The following is a 19243-nucleotide window of genomic DNA, read 5'->3' as shown; positions in this document are numbered from 1 at the left end:
GTATTTATTACTCTTGTTATTTGATGTTTTGTTCTATGTATTTTGTAATATGTCATATAATATAATAGGAAATCGATACGTTATGTTATATTTTATATATGAAATCGATACATTATATTATATTTTATATATGAAATCGATACGTTATATCACGTTTTATATAGGAAGGCACACAAGGGGAAAACTTTGGTTATTTGAGCTGGCCATGGGAGACGTTGGGTCGCCCCGAGGATGATGGATTCGACCGATGCCACAGATGTATCCCATATCCTATACATACTATAAGGATGTGATAGGAAATAGCCAATAGTAAATGTCCGACATGGAACAACGCAGATCTCTATATAGATCCTATTCAGTGTAATCTCTCCAGATATACCATTGGTCATGTGATCATATTATAAGCTCCAGGTAATGGCTGACTACCAACCAAGGGATGAAAATGTGAACACATTGGGGGTCATTGACTTCATAAAAGATGGTGGCCAATGGATGGGGAATAGAAGTCAGAATGGGCTATTTCGCCAAGTATTCGTCTCATGTCTATTAACATCTTTAAAGGGAACCTGTCACATTGAATACAAAGAATGACCCGTGGGCACCATGTTATAGAGCAGGAGGACCTGAGAAGACTGATGTATAGGTTTGTGGGTAAAGATTCAGTATAGTTTGTAATATATTGATTAAAATCCCTGATAATTTTGGGTTTAGGTGCCCAGTGGGTGGTCCCTTTTCTGGCATGCAGTTAGAAATAGTGGCCACTGATTAGGACCGCCCACTGGACTCTTAAACCCAGAATCAGCAGGGATTTCAATCAAAATATATTAGAAGTTACACTGAACAGGGTGACTGTATGTGATTTGTCATCCAGTGACATCATTGTGTCCAGTCATGAAATTGAATCACCCAATTTCTCTGGCACGTTGCATTGTTAACCCTTGGCTACTGTAAATATTTCACTTTACTATGTTACCCTAATTAAAAGGGTTTTCTTGTCTCAATCCTAAAGATAGGTCACTCATATCAGATTTAGCACCCCCACCAATGGAAAAAGGAATGGAGCAGGAAGTAGACAGCGCTGTTCTCTGTGTAGTGGCTAATCCAAGATACTTCAGTTTATCTCTCATTCACGTGAATGGAAGCTGATCTGCAGTACCTGGTCTGGCCACTACAGAGAACGGCGCTGTCTGCTTCCTGCTTCAATCTCTGAGGACAGCTGATCAGTGGGGGTGCCAGGTGTTGGACCCCTACTAATCTGATATTGAAGATATATCCTTAGCATAGTTCATCAATATTTTTTAGCCCAGAAACTCCCTTTAAGGGCAATGTAATATAGCTAAACGTCCACGGTGTCCACAAAAAGTATTACAAACAATACAGCAGACTCCCCACCCACATTTAAGGCAGAAAAAGATGGTGGCGATGGCAGCAAGTCCCGGCCCCAAGAGCCTCTTGTATTACTTTTATGGTCATAATCAGAGGCAGCAAATTTTTTGCAGATTTTTGGTGCAAATTCTAAAAATAATTCCAATGCATTTAAAAAATGTAAATTTTAATTTATTGCAAAGGAGTTTAGTTTATTATATCCAGAGCATAGAGAATAACTTGCAGATCGGTGATGGTCCAACTGCTCAGGTCCCCACCAATCCGGAGGAGAGGGGAGTTTTGTGCCCCTATTCTGAATGGAGAAGCGGTCAGGTAGTTCGCGTATCTCTCCATTCATTACAATAGGAGCTGAGATACGAGAAGTTATTTGATGAGGTTATCGCACTGTAGAGCTGTCCTAGCTATATGGGAATAATAATAGCTGTGCAGGATTAGCAAGGCAAACATCGATTTTTTAACCTTGCAGAGTCACAAACAATCAATAATAGATAAGTCGATTTACTACGCGATGCATAAAGTCCTTGAAGGAATCCCATTACCTTTAAGAAGGCTAAACTCTCCAAAGACTAAAATAAGGCAGTGAGCACCACTAAGGTAGACTTGGTCCAGGTCTAGGTCAGTATAGCTAAAGACCGTGCATTATATGGCCACCATTTGGGCAACTTAAAGCGTACCCATTATTTCAACCAAAACTTGTTTAAAGTCTAGAAAGTGCCCCAAATCTCATGGACGTGGGCACTGGCTTCATCCAGTCTGAGCATTCTGCCAGTACCATCCATGTTGGACTTTCCTTGCCCTCACTTCTAAGTGTGTATTCTACATCCTTCGGGATTGTGCACGTGTAATGTTCAATGGGTTAACAGCTTGAGTCTGAAACTGCTCCTCTCCGAATACGCCCAGGCTGTATGTAGGAGACTAGAGAATGCTGATGCCTTCAAGGACCCGCAACTTCCTTCCTGTAATCTGTCTTGGCATTTTGGTGCTAGAGATGGATTTGACTGGACAACAGCCAGACAGAAGGAAATCATTACATTGGTCAGGACATGAACAGAAACTGGTTGAAATGACACGAAACATTTCATTGGTTACTAATTCTTCAACAGACTTTACATGAATCAATAGTACAAGTGAATATAAGAAAGTTTGTAATATATCTTATCAGACAAAAATGCCTCTTACTCCACCTATCTGGCTACTTGTCTTTCTCCCTGCAAGTAAAGTGACATTCACTCTGAAATCCCTGCTAAACATTTCTCAGTCTTCTTAGACTGTCAGCTCATAGAAGGATCAAATTACATGTACCCATAGAAGTCTATGGAGATGGTAGAAGAAGGAGGAGCTGATAGAAAAAGCTAACAATAAGCTTTCTATCTCACCCAAATTACTTTATCCACATCGTGACTATTCCTTACTTCTCTATCACGTCTTATATGGTGCAGCTGCTGCTTCTGAGTGAGTGAGTGTAACAATGAGTTCACATGGGGTTTTTTGGACCGGATTTTGAGGCGGAGGCCGCCTACGGAATCCGGTCCAAAAAACGGCTAGCTGCGACTGGATGCCGGCCCACTGTATTGGCATCCAGTTGTGGCATTCCACTCCAGATTAAGCCCAAATTAATGGACCTAGTTGGGACAGAGTGTCGCGCCGGAGGATTCCTCCAGAATACGCGGCAAGAAAGGGCAGCTCGCTTCTTTTTTCCTGGAGCGGCAAAAGACCACTTGCGGAAAAAATAAGTGAACGGCTCCCATTGAAGTCAATGGGAGGCATTTTTTGGAGCCGTATTCTGAGGCGGATTCCGCATCGAAATCCGGTCCAAAAACCCTGTGTGAACTCAGCCTTAAAGGGATTGTACCATTAAAAACTTTTTTTTTTCTAACTAACACGTTAGAATAGCCTTAAGAAAGGCTATTCTTCTCCTACCTTTAGATGTCTTCCTCGCCCCGCCATTCGGTTAAAAATCCGTTTTTCTTCGGTATGCAAATTAGTTCTCTCACAGCACTGGGGGCGGGCCCCAGCGCTCAAACAGCACTGGGGGCGTCTCCAATGCTGCGAGAGAACTCTCTCCAGCGCTGCCTCCATCTCTGTCAGCAACGGCCTCTTCATCTTCTTCTTCCAGCGCTGGTGGTCACACTTGTGCACCTGCACAGTTGGCTCTGCCATCGGGCCGCAGGCAAAGCCGAGTGCACATGTCGGCGGCCATTTTTTTGTGGCCACTTACGCAAGCATGCTAAAAAAAAATGGCTGCCGGCATGTGCACTCAGCTCTGCCTGCAGCCCATTGGCAGAGCCGACTGCGCAGGCGCACAAGTGTGACCCCTAGCGCCGGAAGAAGAAGATGAAGAGGCCGTTGCTGACGAAGATGGAGGCGGCTCTGGAGTGAGTTATCTCGCAGCATTGTGGATGCCCCCAGTACTGTTTGAGTGCTGGAGCCCGCCCCCAGTGCTGCAAGAGAACTCATTTGCATACCGACGAAAAATTGATTTTTATCCGAACTGCGGGACGAGGAAGACATCTAAAGGTAGGAGAAGAATAGCCTTTCTTAAGGCTATTCCGACAATATTAATCCTTGTAGAGTATAATTAAATAGAATTAATAATATTATTTTGACGCCGGTAACTTTTTTCCAACTCGAACCAAAATTTGTTCCTGACTCTAACTCTGATTCTGTCACCACAGCCCTGGTGCTGTGTATGGGAGACATGATAGCAGCTAATCTTCACCCACCAGCTCAGGGAGAACCGAGGACGACAATGGGGAAACCTGCTAAAAATGCAGGTCACAAATAGTGTTACTCCTCGCCCTTACACAAGGTAGCCCATTCTAAAAAGTTTGGGTGCCCCTTTATTTGAATGCTTTGTGTTAACAGTACAGAATACACACATATTAATATAAACTGGATGCTAATGTAAAGACTGATAATTTATGCACAGAGCTTTATAACAGCGCTAAGTACACCGCCATCAAAAATTAATAAGCCAGACTTCTCAATGATGTTGAGTATCAGGAAACTGATGAATATACTGCACTGTGGGACCATAATGCACCGCGCAGCTTTGCAGTGTTGTTGCAGTGTATTGTGCACGGATCATTATGTGTTAAGCAAGTTCATGCAAAAACCAATACGTCTGCTTTAATGATTTCAGGACTGAAGTAGCGGGAGCCATCCAGCTTACATATGGCAGAGAAGGTACCTACTACAGTCCCGGACTCCAATGCAACCGAGGATGACACCTGCCAGCACCTTCAGGACACCACTCTTCTTGCCACCCACCTGAAGAAGGTGGAAAATCACATTACAGATGCAAGACGCTTCTGCCATCTTCCGAAACGGTCATCTGTGGATATTGAGTTCAAAGACTTGTCTTATTCTGTAAGAGAAGGACCATGTTGGAGGAAGAGAGGTGAGAGAAGAGGGCACGGAAGGAAGTGCTAAATACTAAGGAAAGGTCGGGAAGGAAGTCAAATACAGTGAAACCTCCTTAACACGACCATCCAAAACGGCTTCAAAAAGTGGTCTCCTAAGGGGGTGGTCTTCTCAAAGAAGATATATAAGCTATAGATGTATGCTTATATAGGAAGGAGCTGAAAATATAGGGGGAAAAGGTTGGGAATCCAAGTTGGGAGCCAAGAACACTTTAGCCTTAGGGGCCAACAAGAGGGCAGATGATATACCAAGTCCGAAAAGCCCATTGACATCCATCATCTGATCGGCACCAACATCCTGAGCATTTTAGTGTTTTGTTTATCCAAACCAGTTCAGCTATTCCACAGATATAAGCCCTTCTTTAGGCAAATTAGGGTGTTCTAGCCAAGTGGTTTCTCTGGGGGCAGGGTCCATGTGCTATTTGTCATGTAGTGTTACTGCCCACTTGGCTACTATACCCTAATTTACATCAACACCAAAAGGGCTTATATCTATGGAATAGCGGATTTGAATTAAAAAAAAGCCACCAAAATGTTCAGGGGGACAATGCCGATCAGTGGATTTTTCAGGTCCTCTTCTATTTCCTTCTCGGTGATACGGATACTAAGGTTGTACAAATATTTACACTGAGGGCCTAGCTATTGGCAGTTTTATAAGGAGCGGACTCCCTTTAAAGTAGGGTCTGTTTCTTCCTGTTAAGGACAGTAGTCAATAATGTGCATATCTAAAATGTGCCATCTTCAGTAAGTCAGGATCAAAATATATGCCTCAATATCTTTACATGTCTTCTATATTGATCTCCATCTTATCTGTTGGGTAGCAGTTTAGTTATCGAAATCACATGTCTAATTAAAGGGGTTGTCCAAGGCTGGATATTGATGGTCTCTCCTTAGGATAGGTCAATATCGCATGAGTTGAGGTCCGACAACCAGCATGCCTATTGATCAGCTGGAGGCTATTGTCGGTCAGCTCATATGAATGGAGCTGGTGCCACAATAATACGGCACGGCCACTACGCAGTATACGAGGTATACAAAACCGAGCGCTGAGTGTCCTGATCTCCACCGATCTCATACTGATGACCTATCCTAAGGAGAGGCCATTCATTTCCAGTCTTGGACAGCCCCTTTTAAAGCTTAATATATTCTATTTACAAGGCCTCGTACTGACCTTTCAGGTTACAAGACGCTCCTGAAGTGCTTGTCTGGCATGTTCTGCAATCGAGAACTTATTGGAATTATGGGCCCTTCTGGAGCAGGAAAATCCACACTAATGAACATACTGGCGGGATACAGGTAAGAAGATCAATGTGAACAAGACAAAGCATTATTCAGGTTGGCTATGAACATGGCTGATATTGTTAGGGTGGGTTCACACCTGCGCCCGAACTCCGTTATGCAGGTTTCCGTTTTCTGCCGGAAGAAGACGGAGATCTGCATTTACTGCCTGCCGGTGAGCACCTGCGAGCGTTTTGTTCTCTCCGCAGCGACACCATTTTTTTTCTTTTAATCGGACACAAAGTCCTGCATGTCCGGTTAAAAAAAAAAACGATTTCGCCACGGAGAGCACAAAACGCTCATGGGCGCTCACGGCCGGACACTTTTCAAACCCATTCAAACACAAACCTGCATAACGGAGTTCGGGCGCAGGTGTGAACCCGCCATTACCTGTATAGAAGTGCCAGATTTTTTCTAGTTCCAATCATACCAAACTTACTGATCATTCCAAGCATAGTTCTATATATTTCTTACTGTATAGTTAGAGTCATGTTCTATGTAATCTTTACTGTATAGTCCGGGTCATGTATCATATATACTTTACTGTATAGTTTGGGTCATGTATCATATATTCTTTACTGAATAGTTTGGTTATGTATCGTATATACTTTACTGTACATGTATTGTATATTTTTTACTGTATAGTTCGGGTCATGTATTGTATATTTTTACTGTATAGTCCGAGTCATGTATTGTATATTCTTTACTGTATAGTCTGGGTCATGTATCGTATATTCTTTACTGTATAGTTAGGGTCACATTTTGTATATACTTTACTGTATAGTTCAGGTCATGTTCCATATATTCTTTACTGCATAGTTCGGGTCACGTCCCATATATTCTTTACTGTATAGTTCAAGTCACGTTTAGTATATTCTTTACTGAATAGTTAGGGTCGTGTACCGTATAATCTTTACTGTATAGTTCAGATCACATACCGTATATTCAGGTCACATACCATTTACTCTTTACTGTATAGTTACAGTCATGTTCTGTATATTCTTTACTGTACAGTTCAGGCCACATACTGTATATTCTTTACTGCTTAGGTAGAGTCATGTACTGTATATTCTTTACTGCATAGTTAGGGTCATGTTCCGTTTATTCTTTACTGTATGGTTACAGTCACATTCTGTATATTCTTTACTGTATAATCACGTTCTACAGATTCTTTACTGTATAGTTACGGTCACGTTCCGTATATTCTTTATATATTCTGTACTGTATAGTTAGGGTCGTGTACTGTATAATCTTTACTGTACAGTTCAGATCACATACTGTATAATGAAGTCACGTTCCGTATATTCTTTACTGTATAGTTAGAATCATGTACTATATATTCTTTACTGTATAGTTCAGATCACGTTCCGTATATTCTTTACTGTATAGCTCAGGTCTCCTACCGTATATTCTTTACTGCATAATTAGAGTCACGTTCAGCATATTTTGTTACTGTATATATATACATATATAGTTACAGTCAAATTCCATGTATTCTTTCATGTCATGTTACATCCCTGGTCCATGTACTCTTTCATGTCATGTTGCATCCCTGTTCCATATATTAGGTCATGTATAAGTAGGTCAGTGGGACATGTATTCACTTGCACAACCTACTGCAGCTAAGTGGAGAAAAGCAGATTTAAAGGGGTATCACATTTATTTCAAGCTACTCTCTATTCACAGTTCCAGCGACTGAACCCCACTGATCACAAGAATGGGGGACCCATATATCCCCAGATGAATGGAGCATTGTACTCGGCTATCTCTGGAAATCCCATAGAGATAAATAAGTTGGTGGAGTGATAAAGGACTCAAGTTCTCATGGTCAATAAGGGGCCCAGGGACCCCAGTTCTTATGATCAGTGGGGTCCCAACAGTTGGACCATCACTCCATAGCAAGCTACCTCCTATTCTGTGGATAGGGGATAACTTGAAATAACTAGAATACCCTAAGGCTTACCTGTCCGCTCCCTGCTTCACCATTTGGCCTCTGTTTCTGTTCCCGATGTCTTGGAGCAATAGGCGCAACGTAGTGATGTCAATTACATAGCACCAGTTATGCCCTAAAGGTTCTGGGACCAGAAACAGAAGAGACCAGGGGAAAGGTGAGTATTAGGTTTTTTGTATTTATTTATTTGATCCATTGTACTGGAAGCAACTGGAGGGAGACATTATATACTATGGGGCAACTGGGGGGGGGGGGGACATTATATACTGTGGGGGACAAGAAACTGTGGGAGCAACTAGAAAGAGACAATATATACTGTGGGGCAACTGAGGGGACATTATATACTGTGGGGGGCAAGAAACTGTGGGAGCAACTGGAAAAAGACAATGTATACTGTGGGGCAACTGAGGGGACATTATATACTGTGGGGGGCAGGAAACTGTGGGAGCAACTGGAAAGAGACAATATATACTGTGGGGCAACTGGGGGGGCATTATATACTGTGGGGCAACTGGGGGACATTATATACTGTGTAGGACAAGAAACTGTGGGAGCAACTGGAGAGAGACAATATATACCGTGGGGCAAACTGGAGAGGGACAAGAAACTGTGGGGGCAACTAGAGAGGGACATTATAATATAATATCTGGGGGGTCATTTGTGGGGGATAGGTTAATGTCTGAGGGGCCACTTGGGGAGGGGACAGGTTAAAGATTGAGCAGCCATGTCGGTATACAACTTAATGTCTGAGGGGCCACTGGTGCGGACAGCTTGATGTATGAGTGGCCATTATACTATATGGGGCCACTGCAGGGGCATTTGACTGTGTGATGGGCCACTGAGGGGCATTATATTGTATGGGGCCACTAAGGAGGCATTATACTATTTGGAAGCCACTGAGGGGTCATTATAATTTGTGCAGGTCAGGTTTGTCTGGTGGTGGTGATGTGGGCGGGGATGGGGGGGGTGTCTAACAATGAAACCTTTGCATTGGGCCCACCAACATGTTTAAAGGGCACTGGCTCCATGTAGCTGTCCTCCGTTTGCTGATATACCTAGGCCTGCTTATGGGGCGGACACGTCCTCTTCTCAGCAACTTGAAAATAACAAAAGCCAATGGAAAGTCTTAGACAAAAATCAGTGTTGTTAAGACGATAAAGGGGTTGTCCAGAATTTATAGCAAATTCATGGGTGGCCAGGGTGGATGTAGATCAAAAAAAATACATACCTAACCCAATCACTCCATTCTACAGTCAGTCCACTTTCCATCCAATGCTGGGACTCACATGACAGCTGAGATCACTCAGTGACCTCATCAGTTCTTGGTAAGAATTCGGTGATGTATGTGAGTGACATCACTGGTCCCTCTTTAGTGACCGCAGAAGCTACCGGTTGAGCTTAGAGGTCATGCTTCTGATACGGCGAGTCCCTGTATGGGAAGGAAAGGGGACCAGAAGGAGACAATGGAGCACTGGGGATGGGTATTTTTTCCTCTTTATACCCACACTGTTACCCCTGAATTCACTCAAATTCATAGACAACCCATTTAAGTATACTTTGAAACTTTGCTAACTGTATCTCATGTCTATCAGTTTTGACTCTACTTACAGTCTTGTAATGCAACACCAAGTATCTTCCTTCTAGCAGATATACCAAGATAGTGTTGCAGATCTACCATAAGCCATACCATTCTCCCCTTTGGGGATACAAAATGAATATATTCCCTACAGACAAATGTTTTAGATACCAAAAATACTTGGCTGACATCTATCACTGCTTTTGGAACTGTCCACTTGTAGAAGTCTGTTGGAAAACCTCAAGCACCTCTACCACCACACGCCTCACCATTATGTACCCTAAATCCATCTTGGGCCATTCTTGGCTACATTGTTGTTGAGTAGAATTCTACATGATCTCGGCAGCAGGTTTCACCCTTCATCCCCTCCATTTAGGCATCTTTTATGATGAAAATCGCTTAGGTGGAGGCTTTGGCCAAGAAGGAAACTCATGTAAAGGTTTTTTTTTTTTTTTTTTTTTTTGGAAAGTGTTATTGCCATATTACTTTTACATATACAATTTTCCAAGCAATACTTTGAACCAACTATTTGATTCCAAGAACGAATCTTGACTGGAGACCTGCCAATTGTTTTAGAGTAGTGCTACTTTTAGCTGTCATGGAGCTTAGAAGTCCTGTATCATGGTGGCTTGCCAGAAATGGTCGATCATAGTCCTAAGGGAATCTGCTGGAATTAATGGAAATATACTGGGTCAATTTTGTTTTTGTTAGTATCGTAACACAATTGTTTTGGTTGTCATGTTTGTCTGTCCTTCTCCTTCCCCCTCCTTTTCATTCTTGACAATGGGCAATATCGATTGTTGAACTTTTTTGCTTAGGCAAATTTATTGTCTGATTACTCAAAGACTCGTCTATATGCACAGATTTATATTACTGCCTAGTGATGAGCTTGAGTGTCTTATCATTTTCGACACTATGATTACTTCTTCATTGGTGCCTTCACTTTTCCATTTTTATATGAAAATTTAAACAAAAAATTTAAAGAGGTTGTCTGGATGAAAAAAATTGAAAAAAAAAATCATAATCTGGTGTCCTCCCAGCGCGGTTCGGTCCGGCTGCTCCGGTGTCTTCTCAAACTGAAACTGCTTGCTGGCTGTGATTTCTTAGATCCCTTCCTCTTAAGCCGATGACTGGCCTCAGGAAAAGACCCCGGGATGTCACAGGTAGTGACTTCACGTGCCCTGTGCTGAGGCCGCTGATTGGCCTCAGGAAGAGACCTCGGGATGTCACAGGTAGTGACTTCACGTGCCCTGTGCTGAGGCCGCTGATTGGCCTCAGGAAGAGACCTCGGGATGTCACAGGTAGTGACTTCACGTGCCCTTTGCTGAGGCCGCTGATTGGCCGCAGGAAGAGACCTCGGGATGTCACAGGTAGTGACTTCACGTGCCCTGTGCTGAGGCCGCTGATTGGCCTCAGGAAGAGACCTCAGGATGTCACAGGTAGTGACTTAACGTGCCCTTTGCTGAGGCCTCTGATTGACCTCAGGAAGAGACCTCAGGATGTCACAGATAGTGACTTCACGTGCCCTGTGCTGAGGCCGCTGATTGGCCTCAAGAAGAGATCTCGGGATGTCACAGGTAGTGACTTCACGTGCCCTTTGCTGAGGCCGCTGATTGGCCTCAGGAAGAGATCTCAGGATGTCACAGGTAGTGACTTCACGTGCCCTTTGCTGAGGCCGCTGATTGACCTCAGTGGTCACACCTAGTGGGGACTTCTGCGGAAAGACAAAAAATTGGAAGGACAGGATTGTGCTGGGAGGCACCAGAGCATTGGGGAAAGGTATGATTTTTTTTAGATACATATATTTCACCAGCCTGGCCAGTTTAAAAAATATTTTTTATGCCTGAACATCACCTTTGAAGATAAACTAGGGATCAGGGAAGTAATAAAGATATGGTAGACAATACAGTATTGATAGAGAATAGAAACTTACTTATTAAGAAAAAATAACAACCAAGAACCTACAAATAAAATTGATGAGCTAGAATTAAGGGTATGTTCACATTGTGGAGTTTGGTACTCATTTTGAGGCCTGAAAAACAGCACCAAATTCTGCCCAGAATCTGCCTCCTAGAAATCAAAGAGGATCAAAACAGGATGCTGAAAAAATAAGGGTCCTGCTCGATTTGCCACTGATCTCATGGCTGCAGAATCCGTGATGTGCGCCACTCCACTCCACTCATTCATCAGAGCCTAACCAGTTAGCGAAAGTCACAGTGAGAAGCTGGAGGGAAGAAATGGAAGAGGGATTTGAAGCGTAAAGCCGGGTTCACACAGGATTTTTTTGGACCAAATTTTGACGCAGAGGCCGCCTCAGAATCCAGTCCAAAAATGGCTAGCCGTGATGGATGCCAGTGCAGTGTATACGGTGCACCGGCATACAGTCGCGGTGTTCCACTCCAGATTAGGCCTAAATCAATGGGCCTAGTCAGGAGGAAGTATCACGCCGTGGATGTCCGTGGCTGATTTAGCCGCGGATTCCGCTTCAAGAAAGGGCATGTCGCTTCTTTTTTCCACGAGCGGGAACAAAACTCTCGCGGAAATAGGAACCCATTGAATTCAATGGGAGGCGTTTTTTTGAGCCGGTCCAAAAAACCCAGTGTGAACCCGGCCTAAGTCCACCTCAAATTCCTCTTCTATTTCTGTTGTGTGAACATACCCCAATAATGTTTGAGGACGAGTATAAGGGTAATAACAGGCTTGGCTGGATAACAGCTAAGGCTTAGTGTGGGGAACTGGTGCTGGGTTTACACTAAAACCTGCTGCTCTGCTGCTCTTGTTGGTTGGAGGACCAGGACAATACAGCGGCAAACCGCTAAAATAGCGGTAATACACAAAGCCTGACGAGAACCCATTGACTATAAAGGGGTCCATCAGGTGTCTATTGTTTTAAAACTGAAAGCAGCAAAGGTAAAAGTCCTTTGTACAGGTCTTTTTCGTGATGTGCAGATGACGGATGACCTTGTGACAGGTCCGCCTTATATCTAAGGAGACCCCCTCATTTTGTTGGGTCATGTACCACTTGGAACAAATTGTTCCCTGGGTTGGATCGGTCACGTGACCTAGATTTGGAGTGTCGTCAGAAGAAGCTGTGAGGCGTCCACCACCTTCTTCCCCATACAATGTTGTATATTACTAAGTGTGCTTATACGGTGCAGTGAGTGCACCTAAGCAAGTGTTTATTCCCTACATAACCCCTTTAATTTTCAATAGGATGTTTTGTGCAGTAACTGCAAAAACACTTAAAGTCTGGAAGGTGAAATTCGATCAACTTAGAGACGTTCCTCTGACGGATCAGAACAATGGAAAAACAACAGCAACGTGAATGTAATGTAACTGCGACAATGTCCTCGAAAAGAGAGAACAGACGCTTAATGGGATTTTATAAAAGCATCTTAATGAGATTCTATCAAAAATGTCTCCCACACCAATAATAGTGCAATGCCGAGACCTTTAAAGGGAATGTGTCACTAGAACATGAGATATTTTCTAATACCAGTCTTGATGATTTTATTTTAACTTTCCATCTCACGATCTAGAGTTTAAAAAAGTATTATGCTCTTCAATTTTCACTCTGACCACTAAGCTTAATAATACACTGACACTTGCCAATTCTACAGGGGTTATCTTCTCCGCACAAAATTCATTTACATCACAGAATTAGGGCGGGATCACACCAGCGCCCGGTTTCCACCTTCAGGTTTCAGTCTTCTGCTCAAGAAACTGGACAGGAGATGGAGACTGGCAGTCATTTTTTAAATCCATTCATTTGAATGCGTCTGCAAAGTGTCCGCCCGTGAGCGTTTTATGGTCTCCACGGCGAAACCATTTTTTTAACCGGATACAAAGTCGGACATGCAGGACTTTGTGTCCGGTTAAAAAAAAACAGTTTTGCCGCAGAGACCACGAAACGCTCACGGGCGGACACTGTCTTCCAGGTTTCCATCTCCTGTCGGCAGAAGATGGTAACCTGAAAGCGGAGACCGAGCGCTGGTGTGAACCCGCCCTAATTCTGTGATGTAAAGGAGTTGCAGAAGCTGCGTTTCTCCAACATGGGGCCTTAGTCTTAGTTTATTATATGAATTTGAAAAAATGTGCTTCGTATTAACATATTCTGACATCCGTATCTTCTAACTAGTTACAGACCTGGTCTCTGACGTTCTCAGTATTCAGGGACACTGTGAGAGCAATCGCCCTCTCATACCTGCATCGGGCAGAGACCAATGTGTGTGGTCTGTGGTCAGGTGAATGCTGTGATTTCCTACTTAGTCACACCCACCGTACGAGATCTGACGAAGGGGTACGGTTTGCATTTCTAAAACCTGAAACGTATTATCTTCTTCCAATTACATATCCAAATTTATTATTACCCTTGGCTCCTGTTCATAATCTTGAGGAGTGCGCCGCCTGATTCTTGCTTTTTGGGAATCCTGTATCCCGTATGCTTCAACCCGTTACCCATTACTACTGTTCCTCGTGCCCCTCTCAAGCAGGTCTCTGTATTCTTCCTTGTAATGACAAATATCTCACGGTTCTATATTATTAGTATTCTACTACAGCAATATATTCTCCTTTTTTGCAAGTTCTACTTTCCCCTCGTGTTACTCCAGTGTTAGAAAGATAATAGGTTTTCAAGTTTGTCTCATAATGTTTTTTTTGTTTTTTTTTTGCCGACGAGTCCCCTCTTTTGCCTAAACCTGCAATTTCTTATTATTATAAACTGTAATTTTCTAAAATTATTCCCATAGAAACTTTGGGAAGCTAAAAAAAATGCAAATTGTATGCCCATTCAGTAAATAAAGTCCATATATTGGGTATCCTCATGCACCTGAGAAGTAGCAGAATGTGAGATGACATCAATTTTACCTCTAGTCCATTACTGTGTGTTAAAACATTAGGCATAAAATGCCATATTTACCAATTTTTTTTATTTTGTAAAAAAAAACCCCTAAAACTAGTATACAGTACAGACCAAATGTTTGGACACACCTTCTCATTCAAAGAGTTTTCTGTATTTTCATCTACAATTGTAGATTCACACTGAAGGCATCAAAACTATGAAGTATCACATGTGGAATTATATACTTAACAAAAAAGTGTGACACAACTGAAAATCTGTCTTATATTCTCGGTTCTAAGTAGCCGCCTTTTGCTTTGATTCCTGCTTTGTACACTCTTGGCATTCTCTTGATGAGCTTCAGGAGGTAGTCACCAGAAATGGTTCTCACTTCACAGGTGTGTCCTGTCAGGTTTAATAAGTGGGATTTCTTGCCTTATAAATTGGGTTGGGACCATCAGTTGTGTTGTGCTGAAGTCAGTTGGATACACAGCTGATAGTCCTACTGAATAGACTGTTAGAATTTGTATCATGGCAAGAAAAAGGCAAGAAATCCCACTTATTAAACCTGACAGGGCACACCTGTGAAGTGAAAACCATTTCAGGTGACTACCTCTTGAAGCTCATCAAGAGAATACCAAGAATGTGCAAAGCAGGAATCAAAGCAAAAGGTGGCTACTTTGAAGAACCGAGAATATAAGACTTTTTTGTTAAGTATATAATTCCACATGTGTTACTCCATAGTTTTGATGCCTTCAGTGTGAATCTACAATTTTCATAGCCATGAAAATACAGAAAACTCTTTGAATGAGAAGGTGTGTCCAAACTTTTGGTCTGTACTGTATATAACCATATATTATCGAATTAAAGCCCCATCTGTTATTTAAAAACAATGTGAAACCCAAGGACATAAATTAACCATCTGCAAAGTTATTTCCATCTAAATTAGAAAAACTGCAACATTTTTCTGGTCATTAATTTGATCCTTAACCGGTTAAACTTCTGTCTACAGAGCTTGTTTTTTTGTGGGAGGAGCCGTAGTTTCTATTGGAACCATTACAGGGTACATAGAAAGTTTGGATCACTTTTTATTCCATTTCCTGATGGGAGAGGTGACCAAAAAAACATGGATTTAGTCACTATAATTTTTTTTCCTGTTACTTTTATGTTTTAATAGCTTTGGCATTAAAATACGACATAATGTAATTCTTCTGTACTGCAGAATATTGTAATTTTACTGCCGTTCTGTGACACCCTGTCTATGGCAAGGTATAATAGAACTAGTAGCATGGCAGGTCTGGCAGCCTTGAATAGGCTGTCGGCTGCCATGACAACTGATAGGTGCCCTGTTTTGACATTGCGGGGGCGCTGATTGATGGCAGCCCCTGTGTAATTTAACAACTTAGATCCCGCAGCTGCATCTAAGTGGTTAAAGAGCTGTGATCAGAATAATCGCTTTATAAGATAGGTAGGACCTGGCACATAGAGAATAGGTTCAGGTCCTGAGTCTGCGCCATGTTGCCCCAGAGCACGTACAGTGCAGATGTCGCCAAGGGGTTTAGGCGTATTTTTAGATCCTTTTGGGGTACATAACATTGGAGCAGATTTACTAATATTGTCTAAAAGATAGACAGTGCAAATTTAGACTAGACAGTATTAAAATGTGAAAGATTTATTAGGGTGCATTCACACGGAGTAACGTGCCGCGTGACCTGGCACGTATACGCCGTGTGAGATTTTGAGCGCCATATATGCTCCCATTGATTTCAATGGGAGTCTGGATCGTATACGCCGCGTTATTTTGTGGCCGTGATTTTGCACCCCATATAGAGATCACAATGTACAAATGTACAAACCACCGCCTCAGGTTCCGTACCAAAAAACCCCGTCTGATCTTACCCTTAGTGTAAAAAAAAAAAAGCATTTGTCTGCCTCACATTGAAAACAATAGAAGGCCAGAATTTGGAGCCCAGCCTAAATCTACCACTTCAGAAGACAGTTTGGTCTAACTTTTACTATCAGTATGTCTTTGTAGAATAGGAGGAAATCCTCGCAAACACGGGGAGAACATACAAACTCCTTGCAGATGTTGTTCCTGGCAGGATTCAAACCCAGGACTCCAGCACTGCAAGGCTGCAGTGCTAACCACTGAGCCACTGTGTTGCCCTGACATGCTTGAATTTTAAGAGGAATATGAGGCAATCTTCTTCCTAAGGGTAGGTCCACATGCAGGAATTTGTCGTAGATTTGAGGGAAGAGATTGGAGCAGGACACTGAAAAAATGTGTCCTGCTCAATTTTGAGGTGGATTCCATGATTCAAGACTCCCCATTGAATAGGCCCATTAATGATCCATTCACACGGAGTAACGTGCCGCGTGATCTGGCACATATACGGTATGTGAGACTTTGCGCACCGTAAAAGCTCCCATTGATTTCAATGAGAGCCTGGATCGTATACGCCACGTTATTTTGCGGCCGTGATTTTGCGGCCATCACGCGGCACGTTACTCCGTGTGAATGGACCCTATTCGGGTCTAATCAGCAGCAGAAAGCCACACTGGAATGCCAATGTAAACCGTGGCTGAAAATGACAGAGGAAAATGAAGAGGAATTTCTCTTCATTTTCCGTTGTGTGAACATACCCTTAGATTACTCTCCAAATACAAGCTTTGAGGACCTTGTAGTGGAAAACCAGAGCAAAGCTTTAGCTTACTGATTAGCCCTAGACACAATAGGGCAACTTTAATAAGACTGGCGTATTGTACACTAGTCTTAATAAACAGCCCAACCGGTGCAGGGACCAAGAGATATATGGCACTGGCGTCGATTTCCATTGTAACTCATGGCAGAAAACTGGCGTGAATTATAAAAAATGTTGGACAACTGAATCTGCTACAGAATCCATGTGAAGATCGAGTGGGACGCTTCTTATTTTAGGGTAAGTTCACAAGGAGTTTTTTGGTCAGGATTTTGAGGCCGTATTTGCTTCAAAATCCTGAACAAAAAGACGGCTCTAATTGATTTCAATGGGAGCCACTCAGGATTTTTTTTCTGGGAGCTTGTTCCGGTTCCTGGAAAATAAAGCAGGGTGCTCATTCTTTGGCCTGAAGACACACTCTCCTCCGGACTTGGCCCATTCATTAGGTCTAGTCCTGAACGGAGTACGTGACTGGATGCCAGTGCAGTGCACCAGCTTTCAGTCGTGGCTACCCGGCTTTTGGTCCGGAACCTGAGACGGAGGCCTCCTCAGGTTCCGGACCAAAGAAGCCCGTCTGAACTTACCCTTAGTGTCCTGAAAAAAAAAAAAAAAAAAAAGCATTTGTCTGTCTCACATTCAAAACAATAGAAAGCCAGAATTTTGAGCCCAACCTAAATCTACCACTTCAGAATACGGTCTGGTCTAACTTTACACCTCCTTAGTTTATGCCAAAATTTGGTCTCATTTTTCTCAGTAGATCCCTCAATATATCGTATAACTTCTGCAAATTTTTCTTGTTTGTGCAGGGGGGGATCAGGGGGCAGATGGGATTTTAGGGATAATTTACATAGATACAACTTTTTGATAACTTTTATTCTATTTTCTGGGAGGTGAATGAACAACAATTCTGAAATTGTGATCACTGTGTGGGAGAAATAACGTAGTAATATTATGGTTCAGGTTCTTATGGATTGGTGACACCAATAATGTGCCGATTTTTAAGTGGATTTCTTTTACACTTAAAGTTTAATGCAGAGCCTAAGAGATCCTCCTATTCATCACCAGGGATCCCCACAAGTTAGTTTGGACTCCTCTGATCCCCCCCAAGTCTGGATTCGGCGTGTATTCCCTAATGACTACTGTAACTCCTTACTAATCGGTCTTCCCCTCACTAAACTCTCCCCTCTACAATCTATTCTGAATGCAGCGGCCAGGCTCATCTATTAGGCGAGACGCTACAGCGATGCCTCTGGTCTGTGCCAGTCACTACACTGGCTGCCTATTCATTATAGAATAAAATATAAAGTTATCACTCTCATCCACAAGGCTCTCCATAATGCCGCACCTCCCTACATTTCCTCCCTCATCTCTGTCTACCGCCCAACCCGTGTTCTCCGTTCACTCAATGACCTAACACTTACATCCTCTATTATCAGAACCTCCCACGCTCGTATACAAGAGTTCTCCCGAGCTGCACCACTTCTCTGGAATGCTCTACCCCGGACAATCAGATTAACTCCCAACTTCTACAGTTTCAAACGCAAACTAAAGACACATCTTTTCAGACAGGCCTATCACAATTCCTAATGCAAACCCTTCCGTTCTTGATGCCTTTTCAGCCTAACATAGTTGTCCAAGCTCTATCCACATGTTAAAGGACACGACTAGTGACGGCTCACAAAGTTTTGTATGTGTAATGACTGTAACCTCTATTACAAAATTGTCTGAACACTGTATAAGCAATGCCGCCCCTGCTACCTCTTGTGTCACCCCCTCTACCTCATAGATTGTAAGCTCTTTTGAGCAGGGCCCTCAATCCCATTGTGTGAAATGACGTTCTTTGTTATGTATGTCTGTATCTGAACCCTATAAATTGTACAGTGCTGCGGAATATGTTGGCGCTATATAAATAAAATGTATTATTATTATTATTATTATTAATGGCAGTGACCTCCTTTATTGAGATAATACATCTGCCATACCGTAAAAATTGTTCGGGAATTGTCAAGGCGTTCGTATGGCCTCCAAAATCCCCGGACCTCAGCATCTGTGGGATATGCCGAATAGACAAATCCCACCTATGGAGGCTGCATC

The 19243-nt window shown here is 42.7% G+C and overlaps 1 protein-coding gene across 1 annotated transcript in view; it reads left to right on the top strand.

Moving 5' to 3' along the window:
- The first annotated feature begins 4547 nt into the window (after positions 1–4547).
- ABCG4 (ATP binding cassette subfamily G member 4) overlaps positions 4548–19243 on the top strand; it is a 42113-nt gene continuing 27417 nt past the window's right edge. The window contains exons 1-2 of the mRNA XM_075277713.1: positions 4548–4786; positions 5987–6104. Of these exons, the coding sequence (XP_075133814.1) occupies positions 4561–4786; positions 5987–6104 (344 nt within the window). The 5' untranslated portion in view covers positions 4548–4560. The remainder of the gene's footprint in view (positions 4787–5986; positions 6105–19243) is intronic.

This window comes from Leptodactylus fuscus, chromosome 6, assembly GCF_031893055.1.
Source record: "Leptodactylus fuscus isolate aLepFus1 chromosome 6, aLepFus1.hap2, whole genome shotgun sequence".
NCBI lineage: Eukaryota > Metazoa > Chordata > Amphibia > Anura > Leptodactylidae > Leptodactylus > Leptodactylus fuscus.
This window is presented reverse-complemented; position numbering and strand designations above follow the sequence as displayed.